The sequence below is a fragment of the Tauraco erythrolophus genome, chromosome 12 (genome assembly GCF_009769465.1).
Source record: "Tauraco erythrolophus isolate bTauEry1 chromosome 12, bTauEry1.pri, whole genome shotgun sequence".
In the NCBI taxonomy this organism is placed as follows: Eukaryota; Metazoa; Chordata; class Aves; order Musophagiformes; family Musophagidae; genus Tauraco; species Tauraco erythrolophus.
In genome coordinates this window covers 19851863-19870457 of record NC_141476.1, presented here as the reverse complement: position 1 = coordinate 19870457, position 18595 = coordinate 19851863, and the positions used below count along the sequence as shown (strand labels likewise).

The window sequence follows — 18595 nt, the reverse complement described above, 5'->3', positions numbered from 1 at the left end:
TGTATTTTTCCTCTGTAGCTTGCTCAAATAATGTCTTGTGTTTATCTCAAAGTAAAATGTCGCAGTTGTTCTGGGTACTGGTAAAGAACATGAATGAGCAGTTACTTGTGATTTTACCTACCCATAAAGAGTATGTGGTGAAATAGAAGCTGAGAAGATAGGTGTGTGCATATATATATATATATTTTACACTTTGATTAACGGAAAAGATTCTGAAAGAGGGGTTACACCCTAAGTACTAAATCAAGTGGCTGTTTTGAAATAGTTATTTCGAGGAGAACCACGTTTCAACATAGTAAAAGTTTCTGGGTATGCAGGGAAAATGGCGTTAGTGAGGGAGAGGATATAAACATGTAAACAGAGAAAAAAGAATGATCTTTTGTCACCATGTTGAAGTTTTGGCATGGATAATTACGTGAGTAGTGGCTAGTAGTATGTTCCTACAGGCAGTGTTCTCAAGCAGGAAAACGCGTTAACGTGCTTTGCCAAGAGGATCGGATTGCCCTCCATCCTTATCTCATCCATACTTGTGCGGATGTAACGGGTGTTATTGGATTTGCAGAATGTGTCATCGGTGATTGTGGTGATATTGTTGTACTGCAAAACAAAACAATGTTTTACAAATATACACACACGCATATATATACACACACTCCCTCATATGTTGAAGAATTTTCAAACTTTAATTTTATTCCTCTTACCCTCCCAAGTTTGTCATTTGGTTTGATCTGTGTATAGTATCGATATGTAGAATCAAGTCTCTTCAAACTAATCAATGAGCTGATCAGCAGCTTGAGGTTGTTATTGATGTTTGAAATGTGTTGTTGATAAAAGATTATTGCTTATTTTTACTGTTTCCTGTCTTTGATATACAGAAACTAATGAGAAATTTTTGCATGGTAATGAGCTAACAACCAACTTCTGAACACTGGATGGTTGTGGCCATGCAGATGAGAGGTAAATTGTTTTATTGGGAGGAGCATTAGACAACTACAGCACAACTGCAGCGTGAACTGTTTTAAAAGAGAGTAGGCTTGCTTTGAAGTGTGTAACTAATGAGGCTATTCATAACAGCACGTGAAGGAAATACTTCAAAAATACCTGAAGGTGAAGAATACGCAGACTTTCCGGTAAGTTAAGGGGAACAGATTCCAGTGCGTTATGTCCTAAGTAGAGGTAGGCCAAATTTGTCAGCTTCTAATACAAAGAAAGAGATATTAAAGAAATATTAGTATTAACCCTGATATTACTTACCTGAGGTAAAGAAATGTGCCTGTTACAAGACATCAGTATTTGTTTTCTGATCGCATAGAAAGCCTGTAAAGTGATCTAACATGAAACATTCTTTTGCTGTGGATGTTGGAATCTGTTGTATCAAGAAACTCTCAGAACAGGCCTATGTTTTGGAAATGTCAGTGTCGGCTTATTGGTTATAAAAGTTGAGACCACTATAAAGCTATATCCTTGTTTATTAGTATTTATATGGTCCTCAGAACTGTATTTGAGCCATCGATTTCTGAATGGAGTTTTTCTTTGCATGTAAAAGAAGAAAGGAAGTAGGTAAGATATGTTGTAGACAATTTTTTTCTATGAACAACATGAGAGAGTGAGTGCACAAAGGACCATTATTCCAAAGTGCCGTAAAAACAAAACAAAAGCTGGAATGCTTCTTCATCATAGTTTGTTTCTTAGATTACAAAAATACAGAAAAATCCATTTGGTGGTATATTGGATAGCCTGGTTATAAATTTTATTTACTTTGGTTACCTGCATTATTGTCTCTTACTTACCTTGAAAGCGTTTGCTTTGATTCCTCTGCTCTTGATTCTGTTTTGGTTTGCGTTAAATGTTGTTAGTTTGGGAGGTAGAACAGGAAGTTTTAAAAGTCGATTTTCAGCAAGAGAAAGCTCTTCCAATAACAGAAGCTTTGAAAAGGCTCCGTCTTCTATTTCTTCTATCCTATTTCCGCTAAAATCAATTCTTCTCAAGGTAGCTTTACACAAAAGACATGAAAATCTGAATACTGAATTTATAATTACATGGCATATGAAATGTGTATGATTGTATCTGTTAAATGTTACACTGTTGGCTGTACTGTCCTAATTGTGTTCTACAAGTGTAAATACTATTCAAATATGGATAAAAATCCGCATCTGGCTTTCCTCATAAATTTTTTAAAAAAAGGAAAGTACTTTGGACACTTACTTTTTTCTTAGAGACAACATGATTTCAAACATTCATTGAATTTGTCATGTTGAAGAGTGACATAGCTGGGAGAGGTATCCCTGGAGCACTTGAAGGAAAATACCTGGGCATTTAAGACTGGCTGAGATGCAGAGTTAAGTTTTATTGTTAGTAAACTGCTCTTTCTCTGATTGTGTGGGAATATTAAGATGGATGCATTGGCCCAAATGGGTTTCCATGTTGCCTTCACCATTCCTGTTCTAATCCAAGCATTGAATTAACTAAGTGATGCACCTAAGGAAATATAGCAAAGTATGAAATGTGTCTTATTTTGGTAATCTTGGTGTGCTATTAAGGGATAACAACTTCAAATATGCTGTCAGGTAAACGGAAATTAAAACTAGAACATTACTTACTAATGTCAGCAAAATCGGCGACTGCTATCCTTTTGATTTTGTTAAATCGTGCGTAAAGGTACGCTGTTTCCTTTGGCAGTGGGGGTACAGCTTCGATGTCTATTTCCTCACAGTACACCGAGCCGCTTAAACACACACAGAGCAGACAAGTAGGTAAATCTGAAAGCAAATTATTTGTAGGAGACAGTTAAAGATTATTCTGCTAACTTAAGCTTGCATATCCAAAGTAGAATTTTCTCTAGTATCTCATAAGATTTACATCTTACATATTTAAAAAATTCTGTTCGTGCCAAGTTCTGAAAAAAATTAATATTCTGAACTTTTTTGAGTTTTGTTGTCTTTTTATTGCGCATAATTTCCCTATGTCTGTTCTCTGCTTGTAGCCGAGCGTGTCTTGAAGTGCTGTTAGTCGATCTTAATTCAGTTTCATTCTTTAATTGGCTTTAGAGTATTGTGAATGACACCTGCAACTCTGTGGCCATGTTAAATGTCATCCTTAGAACCATTGCACTGGAGCGTTTCTGGCAGGGCTGTGTATGCTCTGTGTTACTGCTACCTACTCTTTTGTCTAATCCTTATAAAAACTCCACCAATTATGATTGTATGATTACTTTAGGCACTCTGTTCCAGTGTTTGACTGACAGTTTTTATAGCTGTTCTTTCAGTAGTGAGAGAAACTGTTCTCTTTTTTTAGCGCAGTGTAAGCCCATTATGGCTTGTCCTGTTCTTTATAGACACTAGTAGACTATTAGTCATTTCTGCTTTGCAGTAATCATGTATGACAGCAGTATTAAAATACATAAAACAAATACAGCTTTCAATCCAGTTTTGTCACCACTGCTATCTGATCTACTTTTTTCTATATTGTGAGATTTTTTGTTTAGCTTCCGAATTTGTCTGTCTGTAGTACAGAGAGTAGTGTTATACTACCAGGTAGTTTGTTATCACTACGTAGCAAAACAGGATATTCTGCAACTCATGACAAGCTATAGAAGTAGCCAGTCCACACTGGGAAGCCAACCCAGTATGCGTTAGAGTAATTATTTTTATTTTTTTTCTTACAAAGGTACTGCAGAGAATGGAATTGAGATTTTGAGCTTTGTGAATATTGCCATTTGTTAGACTTTAGAGTTCTGCTCCATTTGCCTTTTTTGATTTAGTGTCTTGTTTGTCATATGCTAGTGTAGGAAATGGAAAATGATTGTGAAACCATGTTGTCACTGTATAAAAGGCTGCAGTTTTCATGCTTGTCTGTGACTAGAAGCTCTGGTGTTCTTGTGGATTTGTTCCACTTTTGATGAGGGCTTGTTGACAGATGCTATGTCGTAATAACTAACCTTGATTAAAATTTTGGTGGAGCTTGACACTCCAGTGGTCATCAGTTATTTTTGGAAGTTTAGATCACATATGCACCCAAAATATGTGTATCTTCTTTTCAATGCTCTGTTTGGCAGATAAAAACGCTGCTCCTTTCATGTTTAGAAATCATTGTGGCTTGTTAGAAGAAACCTAGACAATACACCTCAGAGCCTGTAGGATGTGTGTATTTTAACCATTGACCTCCCTGATCTCAAGATGTAAACTGTGAGAATAGCCAGTTCTTCAAAGAAATCTGTTTAAGTAATTCAAGCACATCATATTTCATCACAACTTGGTTAAACTGTGGTACTTATTGGAGTGTGTATTTTGTCTTTCTTGCTTGTCTTGTCTGACTTACTTAACTTGGGTACATCTGTACAGCAAAGATGACTGGGTGAGTCTGTAGAGATGCTTATAAGCTGTGCTTTTTGTATTTGGAGTTTACCTGAGGATCCTTCCAATTTTTTTCAGCCTGCTCCATCAGAAGTTAGAAGAATTTCCACAGGAGATATGAAACATATTCATAAATGAGATGATTAATTCTATATCCCTTGTCATCCTTTGTATATTACATTTTCCTGTTAACATATGTTCTTTTGGAGAACTTAAATGTTATGGTATTCGCATCACTTAACTTACTTGTATCCTTTGTTGGCGGTGCGTCGTGTTCACTGTCATCCCCTTGCAGTCTTAGGGAAGTGTCAAGAGAAACATTTGTTCCATCCTTTGTGTGACAGCAAATGTTATTGTAAAAAACAAACAGCAAACAAAGAGTGTTACAAGGATCTGGAATAGCATGTCTTTTAAAAATGGTCTTCCTATGACATACTTTCTTATGACATTTAATTTTTAAAGTCACATTAGTCATACTGCATATAAGAGCATATATTATGCCTTTTGTACGTGAGCTATTCATTTTGAAAGGCAAGAAGGGAAGATGGGGCTGCTGCTGTTCTTTACAAAAGTGAAGTTCTTTAACAAAGAACAGTGGACAAAATAAAAATAGAGAGAAAAGATAGGCTATGTGCCGGGGAAGGAATATGTAAGTGATGGGCGTCTACCAAAACTTCAGTTCTAAAGACAGAAGACTTTGCACATCGTGCAAGATTTGATAGAATTCTAATGAATTTAAGTTGTATATTTTGTTTTACCCAAATAGTCTCAGTAAAATAACATTTCCTTACATTTCAAGTTATTCAGAATTCCCTGTTGAGATAGTCATTGTATCTTTTCAATTACAGGACATCTTAGTTTATAAACATGTTCCTTTCAGGTATGGCTGGACTTTAGCAATTCATTTCCATTAGCTGCAATCAAATCTGTTTTAAGACCTGAGCTGCTAACAGAAAGGACCTTTTGTGATGCAGGAAAGGGTAGCCAGGTTTTCACTGAATGCCGTAGGAATTTTCACAAATACATACTATTTCTAGAACTGTAGTATGCATACAGTGGGTTATCCTATGATTTGTGTGTACTAAAGTTAAGGAGATTTTTAGGTTGACTCTGGCAGTTGTGCTTGGCCAGCATGGTTTGTTTTTTCTTTTGATGGGGAATAGTTGTAGGACAGAGTAAGACAATATGCTTTTTGGTCTGCGTTGTTATTGAAAACACATGGGGGAAAGTACTTTATTGATGTGGAAGAGGTTTGTCTTTAAATGTGCTGAAGGGTCAGGCCCTGGCAGGAGTATGGTCCCATGGTGAAGAGAGCTTCTTATGCACTGTGAGTGCTTTCAAGTGAACCGATTCTGTTGTGGGATTTTTCATGTGTTTTATCAAATCCCTCCCTCCCCCCACCCCCTGCATGTAGTACACAGCTCATCTACTAGAGCAATGTGAAAGTAACACTATCTGTCAAGTTACTTTTGATACTAACTTTGTTTTATTTAATATTTGGTCGCTTGCATCTATCTTAGTGTGGGGAATTATTGTCTTCTGCAAAATAAAACCCTCCAGCTTGACATAAAGCCTGAGAAACAAGTATCTTGGCCAGCCTCTGTCATTTTGACCCTTTTTTAGCCTGTGAATCATCCATTCCTTGGCTCTTCCCTGCATCTGTCTGTCCAGCCTATGGCTCTTTTTTGGCGGTTGTTTTTGTGTAAAGTTTGGGATAAGTTGGCTTATTCTAGTAGATCTTTTATACCCAAGTTAGAATGCTGGCCACAGTTTAGCAGTTGTTGCCTGAAACTTCTGTCTAGGGAAAGAGCTTTTGCAGTGTTGCGTAGAAAAGCTGGACAGTGTGAGCTGAACAGTTAAACTCAAGCAGCAAACCTTACAGGTTTCTGCAAAAATGTTTAGCTTGCATGGATATGTTGATTAGGCAGGTGAAGACATGATCCTTGACTGAGACATCCATGCCAGCAGAGACTTCTGTGTAGATGGACTTACAGTAGAACAACTGCACTTCTATTCCTGTAGTCTGGCTCATGGAGGGACATTTTTAATGTGCTTGTATGAAAAACATGTTTGCTGGCACAGCATGTCTGTACCAGTTGTGGATTTCTAGTACAGTGTCCTACTGGAGGGGTGATCTATGAAAGAGTGTGTGTGTGAGCTCTTTGCAGAATATATAGGCCACAGCTAATTTCTGCAAGTGGGAAATGTCAACAAAAAATAAAACTGATTATTTACAGGATACTGTTAAATCCACAAAATTAAACAACAGATTCCTCCCCCTTCAAAAAAACAAAACAAAAACTAGGAATATTTCCTGGTCAGCTATAATAATTCCTAGCTGTGGAATATCACTACAGAAGATTGTTTGGATTATAACCACAGAAAGTTCATTACTTGCACATGTTGGGAAGGCACTGAAGGAATATTGTCCTACTTGCATACTTAAATTCTGCCTGTCTCTTGCACTTTACGCCACAGACGTTAAGTACCTGTACAAAACCACACTCATGTTAATCTTCATAACGCACAAAGATCTATAAAGCTGGTGGTTCATATTCAATGGAATGAGTTAGTCCAGAGATGAGACGGTGTGTAATTGGATTGTTCTGTTGTGGAAATTAAGATTTCATGGTTTTAAACTTCTAATATTTCTATTCAAGACTAGAGTGGCTGTGGTTTCAAATAATAATAATTACAATAAATTTTGCTTGGCTGACCTTTTCCGTAGAAGTAGACTAAAGTTCACTTCATGTTGTTGATTGCTGACAAATTGATTTCTTCTGATATTTTCACTAAAAAATCTTTTTTCTGACTGAGTATTCAAGCACACAGTAAGGAGTTACATTTGTTATGCAAGACAGATTTCTGACTGGGCATGTTTGAGGACATTGTTGGCATATATTTCAGTTACAGTTAACACTTGAAATATTCTGGGAGCTAGAATTTGTGCAATAAATGAATAGATTTGTTTGCATATCCCATGATTTAAATTGGGAACACTGGAACTTGTATAGATGGATTTGTTGCGCATAAGGAACTAATTTGTTATTTTGCAATGAAAACATGTCATTGGAGAACTGACCTGATGGAAATAATGACCGACTACATTCCTAGAATTATCCTGAGCAGAACTGTTGGCCTTCAGGAGACCTTTAGTTTATAGCCCTGCCTGGACGGACTGTGATTAGCCTGTGGCACGTCTGTTGGCACCGCTCCCTTGTAGGTGTACTCTCTCTTGTTCTTTTTACTGAAATAGTACCGTAGTCTTATTAGAACAATTTTAGTAATGAATGTCGTCATCTGATGCTGTGCCTAACTAGTTAAAGTGAACAGTTTTAGTATTTTTCTTAAAACTTACGCAGTTGTGAGTGGATAGCCACCTATTTAGAGTCATTTAAATGATCTCTTTTCGTTGCTTTATGAAACGTTACTTTATTACTGTGACAGATGTCAGATTTAAAAATACCTTAGACGTTTTTTAACATAAATATGTAGCTGCTGGTTTTAGTCTAACAGTGGAAAGCTATAATTTAATTAGAATTGGGAAAATATGAAAAAGGTATACAGAAGTGATTTTTTTATATATATATGTGCTGTAATTTTTTACTTACACTAATTATCTTTTGCTGTCATCTTTTCTCTTGTTTATCAGGCTAAGTTATTGCAACAAGTACAGTTAATAGTAATGAAAACTTCCTTGACTTTATTAATAATTGGTTGTTACCGCTTTGTCTGGATATGTGGTATTTTCCTTGGCAACTAGTCTTGAGGCAGTTTTTGCCAGTTTTTCTTGCTGATTGTCGTGGCTGAAACCAGGACACTGATCAATGTTGTATCTCATTTTCTTGATGTGTATTTGTTAGGTCCTGCCAGAGGCAGTTTGAGCAGAGGTGTGAAGTTAATTGCCCCTGTCAGTTGAGGCTGTTGCACTTCTTCTAACTCTCCTCTATTTTTCTGTCTTTTCCTGAAGCGTTTAAATTAACGTACGTGGAGCACCCAGCCAAAAAGTTCAGAATTGGCCGTTTGGGGGTGCTGGTGAGTGCCAGGAGGACTTATAGGATCTTCACTGCTACCTTTAAGACTCTCGAAGTGTTAATAATGTAGGTGACTACTGTGGGACTGGCCATTCCATAGTAGTTCAGGACTGCTAAACTGTGAAGTTGCAAAAAACTCAAAAAACCCACCCTTGAAAACACAAGGCAAAAAACCTGATAGTTTGGCAAGTCAAAAGAGAAACTATGGTTTATGCTGATAGGCTATACCCAATAAAAAGTACTGTATCAAGTATTACTTTGATATTAAAAAAAAATATCCTAAATAAAATCAACCTCTGTGTCTTTAAACAAGCTTACTGTGTTAATACAATGTTACTCAAACTGTCCAGCTTGTATGCTACTATATCCCATTATTGAAACTTGTAACAGTAGGCACAAAACTACAGCAGAGTTAAAAACGATGCTTTGGTCTTATTTGTGAAAGCTTGTCTTTTGTGGGTTTCTCAAACTGTAGCAAGGGTAGTATTTTAGTGGTTTTAATTTGAGTGGTGTTCCCTAAGTCTGAAACTATTGTATGTTTTGCTAGTAGTGTAAGACTTTTCCATAAAACTCACATACATGCAACACCTTATTCATATAATGCTTAGTAGTTAAAAATATTAAACCGATAATATAAATAAAATACCTTTCTTAGATCCTTGGATTGCATTTCATAATCTTGTTGGCTCAGGCTTCCCATGGTGACATCTGTACCATACTCGTAAAACTGGAGTGATTCTTGCGGTATAGGTGGTGCTGACTTCATCAAAGGTACAAACACAAACAAAAAAAAAGTAATCTGCAAAGTCTTCATTCTTGCACGGAACAATGTGTCTGGCTTTCACTGAGCTGCTGAAGATCTGCTCCAGTGTTGACTATGGAGAATACTTTCTTTGTGACTGGAAATGAAAATGCAATCTGTCAAAACAATATTTAAAGCCTAGAGGACTAGTTGGCAGGGGTTTCTAACGCATAAGGAACATGGAACAACTTTTAACTCTTGATATCCTTTAATTAGACTCTAGCATTATAAAAATGTTCTTAACATGAAAAGAAACTAGGAAATAATAAACATTTTCCAACTAATAAGGAAAATATTATCTTAATTGCATTACTTGTTTGCCAGTGAGTTATTTTTGTTAATAGCAAGAGGATTTTGTAAAGCATTTTATGAAATATTTGGCATGTGTGCAGCTGAGCTAATTAAAATGAGAGGGGTTCACATGCGTTTTTCTTGGTTGTCAAAATAATGATTTTCAAACCTAAATGCTCTATAACAATAATCTCTCATTGTCTCTGTCTACATTTGAAAGTAAACGAGAAGATAATTAACACCTCCTGAATATTTCGCAGGTTGTACAGTTTTGGGGCAGGGGGAGGAGGCTACAAACGTAGTTCTAAAAACATTTTAAATACACATGCAATACTTTTAAAGCAAATCTTTACACAGGATTTTTTTTCCTGTTTACTGTAATAAAGGGTTTTATTTAAGCTTTAGGTTAGTATAGTTTTATGAAAAAAGTCCACCTACCGTTTTAGCAGATTCAAAGTTGTTCTGTGATTGTCATAAACTCACATATCCTTACCTATATGTTTACTCTTTTATCAATCCACTTTAAGTTATGAACTATATCCAGATTGTTGAAGTGAATACTCTTTCAAAGTTTGACAGTCTTAAAAGTGCTTTCCGTGGGGTAAAAAATGCTTTGCCAGCATGCTTTCCCTAGGGTAAGAGGTAATATCCTGGAGCAGGGGGGTTGTACTTTGGATAACGTTTGTAAATGTTAAGTCTGTCTAGCTCATCCTACTTTTCAAATTACTTGTTAAAATGGTAGCCGCCTGCTTTGCAGTGACTTACTCTTCATAATTGCTAAGGATTTTTCTGTAAATCAAGTACTAATTGTGCAAACTCGAGGTCTGTAAGAAGGCATATGTTATCCATTTTACTGAACGGTTTAGCTGAGAGACAAAGCAGCTGCTTTCTGACTGAGACAGGGGTAGAGCCAAAACATACGTATACAGTATTAGTCACGTTTTGTGAGTAATAAAATGTTTCATTACAAGTTGTATATGTTGAGAGAAGTTTCACCTCAGTATGAAGTGGAAACTTTTCAGTCTGAAGAGTTCTGGAAACAAAAAATACTTTTTATAATTATGTGTGTGTGGAGAGATTTTCAGACAAGTAATGCGTGTCTAAATGCTTCATTGAATAACTTGTTAGACAAATTATTGAAAAATTGATTTGACAGTAAATACTTGTTTTGAGTAAAGTTCTGTCCCAGTTCTTTAGATAACTTAGTAAACACTGTCCAGGTGTAGAATTTTCATCTGAACTACAAGCAGCAATTTTCTGGATTTTTGATGCATTTCTTCCTCCCCCATTCTTTTCCTTATTAGGTATTTTTGGCAGTCAGTACAAATGAGAGCCAGATGACCAACTTTAAAGTTTACAAAGCAGCTTTTTTGAGTCTTTAAAAAGTATGTAGTAATCAAATCTATTGGGAAGGTATTCAGATTTACATTTCTCTTTCATTTTCATTACTTTTTTTTCCAGATAGCACTGCTGGCTAGAGTACTCTTAGAGATACACGGCGGACCTGTTTGGTTAAGTTTTCTTGTAAGCACTGCCTGTTTAGAAACCAAATGTCTGTAGTAAATCTGCAAATTGTAGAGTGGCTGCAGCCAATTTGCTCTCTAAACTTTTTTCCAGTTTATAACTCAACAGTAAAAATGTTTTTAGTTTAGCTCGTATGCAAATTAATGTCATAGTTTGGATTTGGAACTTGCCCTAGGATTTTGCTGCAAGTATATAACGGAAATGTAAAGGGAAAGAGCCTCAGTAAGAATGGAAGTTGGTCTCTGAATAACATTGGTTGCTGTTCTGCCGGAATGAAAAGAACAACGAAAGTTTTGCAGTGGATAGGTTGTGAAGGTGTTTTCTGCTGCACTGCATAGGAACTTTCAATTGAAAGTATTGATGTGTGACAGAAAGGGTGGGTTTGCTGAGGATGGGACAAAAAGTTGCAGTGTCAATACCATATTCCCATCCATCATGGTTTCATGCACGTTTGGAAAGCAATGACAGCAGCTCTGCTGTGTACTTAGCTTTTTTCCAGCTGTCCCCCCACCCCTCAGTCAGACATCCACACTTAAGATTTCATGTGACTCTGGGGCATCCAAGTTTTTCCAATGCTTGAATATAATCAAAGGATACATGTTCTAAGGGAAAAGGAATATAATCAAAGGATATATTTTCTAAGGGAAAAGTATTAAGTATTGAAACTGAAAGCATGATATTAAATAATTTGTTATGTTCTTATGAGAATTTATTTTCGAAGTACTGAAATCCTAGATTTCACAGCTATTTACATAAAATGTTGTGGGAAATAGCTTAGTTTTTTCCTTATATATGACAATTTAAAAAAATTACGGATAATTACTAGATAAATGCAGCCTTGAAAATTTAGGAAGCCTTCATGCAAGAAAGCACTTACTTGCTTTGATCTGCAAGAGAAGAGGCGCAGTAACCTTAGACTTTAGTAACAGCTTCTGCAGAAAACCTTGTCAGAAGTCTGTGTTGATCAGGGTCACAAGATTTCAATGGTATGTTTACCACAAAAACATCGTGTAATGTGTGTAGTCCCTGTTGTTATCCATGCACTTAGAACATGAACATTGACTTACAAATGCATTTGAAGTCATGTATGAAGTGATTACTGTGGCATGAAGTCATCAGGGTTTACCTTACATTAGAGTTTTACTGTCACTTTAAACTGCTGGTGCCAAATAAAGGAGCAGTCCTGTCCCGTGTTGCGTCTGCTTGTCATCCCTTGTGCCAGGAAGAAAAAAGGTAGCAACAAATAATTTCAGATAAAACCTGTATTTATCTGAATATGTAACAAATCTTACATCAGCACAAGGAAGGGGATGGCACAAGTAGCCATGAAGGATGGTGTGGCTTCTTTCAGCAGCAGTGCTGTTTTATTGCTGTTCAAAATGACTTGAAACAATCACAACATCCACATCATCTGAAATGAAAAATGTGGTTCATATGTGTTGCCGGTAGGGAAGCTGGCAGGAAGTGTTCACCCTGGCAAGCAGAGAGTGCCTTCCAGGCATTGGTGGTGCTTAAAAGTTTGGTGTATGGCACCTGTTTCTTGGAATCTAGTTCCAGGCATCTCTATACTTAGAAGGTGGTTTCTTTTCTGAAAACGCAAACGAGCTCTGTTGTCTGCTAACTGAGCTCCAGTTTTTGAACAGGACCTTGATAATATGTTTATGGTATGCTTTGATTCCTCAGGTGTGCTTTTTTTTACCCATGATATCTCATTTTCACTGACTGATTTCTCACAAGATACTTTCACCTGAAATGTAAGACGGTTTAAATGGCTGTTTTACTAACTGTGTTGAAATGGAACTCTGGCTTAATTGGAATGCTAATAATTTTCCTACAATTTTGTAAGGAAGTGAAATGTAGCTGAAGATGTAAGTGAGGTATAACACTAATTCTAGTAGGGAGAATCCAAGTCAGTATAACAAGGGACACTTGCTCTCCGGATTCTGCTTTCAGAGAAAATTAACTTTAGAAGAAAAGTTGCATATAGAGTAGGTGTAAAACTTGTTCCCCAATGTTGCCTTCTATCAGATCAGACAATGAAGAATAAAAGGCTTTTAGGAGAGAAACGGAGAAGCTGAATGGGTATGGATGGCAGAGGTAAGAAAAGGTGTGGAAGAGCAAAACAAAAATTAAGGTAACTATCGAAACTATATGTGTTCCCGATTAACTCTTCTTCATTTGGGAAGGAATATACTATTTAGTAACGTTTATATGTCAAGAAGAGGTAAAGTGAAATATCAAGCTGAAAACATCCAAGAGGAACTGAGGAAAGACTTTGTTTTGCAGGCAGACGAGTGGGCTTTGTGAATTATTTGAACTGACTGATATTCAGCTCAGTCTATTTATCTTGTACTTGAAGTGGCTTCATATTCTGCCCTTCTCAGAGCTTTAGTATGACTGTTTCATTTCTATTTTCACCTTTCTACTACAAAAGGCAGATCAAAAAAGAAACCAAAGTTTTCTTTAAAAACTAATCGTGCAGGTGTATACTGCAAAAGCTGCCATGAGCAGTTCATATCTATTGTTGCCAGAGAAAATGAAACCAATATTTAAATGGAAGGGCAATTCTCTCTATTTTCTGTGGGTTTCAGCAAAAAACAGTTCTCATAGGTTCTAGCGTGTTAACTACCTCTGTACCATGTTGGTGTTTAGCACTTTTTACTTAATCCCTAGTAGCTTAGTAGAAAAATGATAGGAGAGCGCTTTTCTGTGCTTTTTAGCATTGCTTTGAAATGCTGTAGTTTGTTTTACAGTGGAACCCAGGGCTGGTTGCTGATAATTCTCAGTGTGAGGCATTTGCCTCTTGCTCCTGGTAAACCTTTGCAAGGCACTGAAGAACTGATTGACCAAAAAGAGCCAGATTACCAGAGCAGGTAGCCTTTCTTCTCTGTAAGGTTGTTGGTCGGAAATTAAGGCTCATGGTTGTGTGATGGGAGGCAGAACATGAGGAAGAAGAGGGAAGAAGAAAAGTGGGGAAAAAAAAGGGCCTTATTTCTGGGCCATATGGGTTAACAAGACTATGAGGCAGCACTAGGGAGAGCGCCATGAGGTTGCTATCAAGATATTCCTTATGAATAAACCAAAGCTGGGATTTAAAAAAAATTTTGAATACTCAGGTTTGTTCTATATTTAGGCAAAGAAAGTGTATTTTTGCAGCTGCTTGAAGACCTTGGCTTTCATCTTGTGTCATAGTCTCTGAAAGACAATACTGGCAAGTTCTGTAGTTTCTGGATTTTATTGTTTTTAAGCATTCTTGGAAGAAAAAAATATGAATTATTGCTTAGCTTACTTATGCCTGATGAATTGCTTATACAGAATGTTCAAAAATTAGTGTCTTCTCTTGGGTAGAAATCTGTCTGTGACAGAATGAGGTAGGGACAAATTAGGAAAGCTTTTAAAGACTGCTGGCCATTGAGAGACCTAGACACAATCCTGAATTTTCTTTTGTATGTGAATTTTTTTTCCTCTATGTGGAAGGTAACATGTTCAATATTCCTTAGCATATCTTTTGTATGAAGTATGATTAAACAGTTTACAATGTTGACCAGCTGCTCTGGATTGGAATAATTACAATAGAAAAGGTTTTATAGAGTAAAAGGTAGTTATTGCACCAGCCTGATAACATGTACAAAATAATGTGCAAGCAGTGAAACATAGATTAACTGTTAAAGAGAACAAAGGCATGAAGTGATGTTAAAATTGAACTCAATGTTTGCCTTTTTATTTTCTTTTTTACCTAAACCAAATAACTGAAGTATTCCAGATTGTTCTCTACATCACTTTCTTTTTCTAAAACGCAGGCCTTTTCTACTTGACTGTGTGTGGCCTGATTAATTTTGCCTTCTAGAATAGTTTTTGTCTCTTTGATGGTACCTCTTCATGTATGTGTGATATGGAACTTCTCTGCGACTCCTACATCCTCCTCTGCTTTTTGTCGAGATCCTGATACAGGGGTGTAAAAATAGTTTTAAGGCAGTTTAATATTAGTCTGCACTTATACTGGTGCTGCATTCGTTCTGGGAACAAAAAGCCCGAGTACTCAGAAGGGAGGAAGCAGTCTCCTGGTTTGTTCTCGCGCTATGCATAGAAATTGGGCCGAAGGTGATGCTATAGAAGAGTTGTTGTGTAATTCTAATCAAAGTATATTCTAATTCAGTGTCCTTGAGAGATGGAGGAGAGTTCGGGGGTAGTATTAAATGCAAAGTAACTGGTCATCACGTCTTGCAGAGAAAACTTAGAATATTCCTAAACATTCAGAATTACCAAAAAAGTACCAGAGATGAAACAGTTATGCATAAACACCTCCAGTATTTTTATGAAAAGTTGCAACTGCTTCCAAGGCTTAAGTTTAGGTCACTGTTAGGGTCACCAGCTGCAAAAAAGAGACAGCTGAAAAATGACCTAGTGATTGTATGAACATCCTTCCATATGTTTCTGATTTATAATCAGAATTTTTTGAAGCTGAAGACATTACCTTTATTGCTTGCATTTCTGGAAGAGTAACAGACTCCTTATATCTGTTACTGTGTTATAAATGAATAAAGCACATTTTGAAAATGATGCACAATAGTAAACAGAACTCAAACTATGGTTAACAAATACAAATGGTAACTAGAGTTACTGCCTGGTATTTACCTAGACCTCTCTGTTGAGCATATGTTCTCTAGAACTTTGCCTATATATCATCAGTTACATGCTGAATCAAAAGCCAACCTACTTCAATTTATTAAAATTTCTTAGAATTCCTTCCTGAATTGGCATTACTTCTTTATAACAACATCGTCGTTTGCTAAGAGCCATTACTATGTCTACAGGGACACCGAGTCAAGGCTCTAAGACTCAGTGGCCTTATATGTATTTTACTTCTAGATTCCTGTTACCTGTTCCTTATGTTATTCATAGCATCTACTTTACTCTCTGTATTTATGGCTTATCTTCATATTTCTTTTTTCCTTATGTTGTGCTGTGTAATAGGGGAAGGTTGATTTATTTTTTTCTCTGTGGATGATGAATTTATGCAATGAATTATGAAATTAAGGTATTATTTTCCTTTTAATTAGGTTGTTAGAAATGTAAATTTGGACAAAATAGTTTAAAACGTTATATGGTAAATGTATATTTGCGGAGTTTCGTAACTTCCAATAGTATATACACCATTTGGTTTATAGCTGAAAAGTTCATATTCTTGCAGTAGTACTGGAAAATGATTGTGAAATCTCTTTCAGTATATAGGTTTTTTGCTAAAAAAAAGTATGTTCTCCTTTCGTGTTCTTAAGATAGGAAATTCCTATGTTTATTGCTTGCAATGATCAAGTTGGGAAGCAAAGAAGGAAATTGATTCATATCGTAACAGTGAAATGTGAATATGTTAAAAAAAAGTCAGAAAACTTGAAACGTAAACCATCTGTTTTCTATAAAAGAGTTTCTTTCCTAATCCATGTAACTTTTATTATCGGAATACTGAAGTGAATATCTCAAAGTAAACATTATAAGTATTAAATAGCATCAACAACAAGAAATGGAAAAAGGCAAAATATATTCCCACTGTTTTGAGGGCAAAGGAAGAAATGTAGACAGTTGGATTAAGCTACTGTTATTTGTCTTCTTTTATTTTGATTTTTACTATAACCTCTTTCAGTATAGATTTTGTGGAAAAAAAAAAAATCCACTTGTCAGTTGTGTTTTAGTTTTGAGAGCTTTGATTTTGTGGATTAAAGTTTAGTCATAACTGAATGTTTTCCAGAAATCCGTGAGGCTTTTCCCCTGTAGGTTTACATGAGTGTCAAAATGTTCTACAGTGCGCTGATACAACCTGCTAATTATTGTGCACTCTGGATACGCTCATCATATTGAGCTTAAAGTTCAAGAAGATTCCATCCTTGTTTACACAGATAAGACTTGGAAAATATGTTTTTTCAGAATAGCTTGTCCAAAGCTGAAAGTAGAACTGAGATTTCATTTTTCTCAGTTGCTGTGTTTCTGGTTATGTTTCTGTTAGTGCTTTAATTAGGATCAGGAGTGCGTTTTTGAAATAAATCTCTTGATAACCCCAACTTACTGCACCTTGATTCACATCACAATGTTCTTAGATGTATGTGGACTGTTCTTTTTGGATGTAACGAACCAGATGATGTGTGTATTCAGGAGTGCACCTGATATGCTGTAGCTGCTGATAGATTTAATTAGTGGGTAGGGCTAATCTGAAGTAAGCTTCTCTCCCTCAAAAGACAGAGTGACTCTCATGGCCTTATCACAAGTATTTTGCTCTACTGATCCACCCTAGTGCTTCACCTTAATTGCTAATGCAGACACAGTGTTGTAAGTCAGATCAGGCTTTGTTTCTGTATTTAATGACTGCTGTAAATAAACTAATTAAGCTATTTGATACTTATTAGGTTTTGTGATTACTGATAAAATAAGTAGCATTTTAATACATTTACTTCTTAGCTTATGAACCTATTTCCTGCTTAAAAAGACTATATAATATTCTGAAAATAAATACCAGAGCAAACATGTTTTGGTACCAAAGTCTCTGTGGTTATGTAGTGATATAATTTGGTTTATGCAGAGCTTCACACTTTACACGGCTAGGCTACTTTGCGTACCTGAGTCTGTATGATGTCTGTCTGTTACAGAACGCTGCAGCATGGAGCATTGTAGACATGCTGTTCCCAAATTTAATGAGCTAGAATGTGCCTTGGTATAGAACCGTAGTTGGTAGTGCTTAAAAAAAGTTTAAAATTCAAATATATTAAGGCAATAAGCTTATACTAGTAGTGAAGAGCAATACCAGCGTGTTACCACAGACAAGGATAGTGAGAATATAGAACTGGGTGTGGAATTCACCATAAAGGTTACTGTACAATATCCTGTGTCCAACAACGGCCATAACCAGATGCTTTGGGAAGAGTGAGAATAGGACAAGCATGGATGATTCTTGTCTCATCCTGTCTCCAAATATTCTTCCATTCTCCAGCTATTTTCAGCTCAGCACTTGTACCTACTGTGCTTTGTCTGTTTAACAGCCTATAATGGATTTCTTCCGAGAACTACAATTACTTATCCAGTCTTCCCTTGAAACCACGTGTGAAATTGCTGCTGCACCCACTGTGTTCTCAGGCGTGCAGTTTACTGAGCTGACTAGTCATTGCTTACAAACTTGTGTTTGTCCAGTTTGTACTGGTACGTACTAGCTTCGTTTGATGGCTCCTTGCTCTTACATTGGAGCAGTTGATCTCTGGACCTGTACTGTCTACGCAACTCATAATTCTGTGGGTATCTCCCACATCTCCCTTTAGCCATCTCTTTTCTGAACTGCTGAGTTGTAGCCTTATACAGCAGCCATTCCTTACCATTGGTGAGCTTATTACCTTTCTCTGATCCTTTTCTAATTATGCCATATGTAGTTATGGCAGCCACCTGAAAGGCTTGGAATTAGTGTGTGTTAATCTCTGAGCCACAGATTTATCATGTGTAGCGGCATCACAATGTCTCTTGTTTTCTGTTTCTCTCTAGTTACTCTCTACATTTAAATTTTCTTTTTACTGCTACTGGGTACCAAGCCAGGGTTTTCATTGAACTATTGCTTCCGA

At 36.5% G+C, this 18595-nt stretch overlaps 2 protein-coding genes across 2 annotated transcripts in view; one reads left to right on the top strand and one right to left on the bottom strand.

The window, feature by feature from the left end:
• CENPP (centromere protein P) overlaps positions 1-18595 on the top strand; it is a 145363-nt gene that overhangs the window by 20626 nt on the left and 106142 nt on the right. The window lies entirely within an intron of this gene.
• Positions 427-9209, bottom strand: OGN (osteoglycin). Its single transcript, XM_009980294.2, has 6 exons — positions 9033-9209; positions 4599-4683; positions 2601-2759; positions 1791-1993; positions 1102-1197; positions 427-597 (listed from the first exon to the last, which is right to left on the bottom strand). Exons 1-6 carry the CDS (start codon positions 9198-9200, stop codon positions 427-429), a joined length of 882 nt encoding a protein of 293 aa, XP_009978596.1. The 5' UTR covers positions 9201-9209.

Excerpts from the sequence above, each read along its gene's own strand:
- OGN (XM_009980294.2), bottom strand. The coding sequence starts at position 9,200 with ATGAAGACTTTGCAGATTACTTTTTTTTTGTTTGTGTTTGTACCTTTG. Across the intron at positions 2,760-4,598 it reads ACCGCCAACAAAGGATACAA|ATTTACCTACTTGTCTGCTC; the intron begins GTAAGTTAAGTG and ends ATTTGCTTTCAG. Across the intron at positions 1,994-2,600 it reads CGCCGATTTTGCTGACATTA|CTACCTTGAGAAGAATTGAT; the intron begins GTAAGTAATGTT and ends TTTTGTGTAAAG.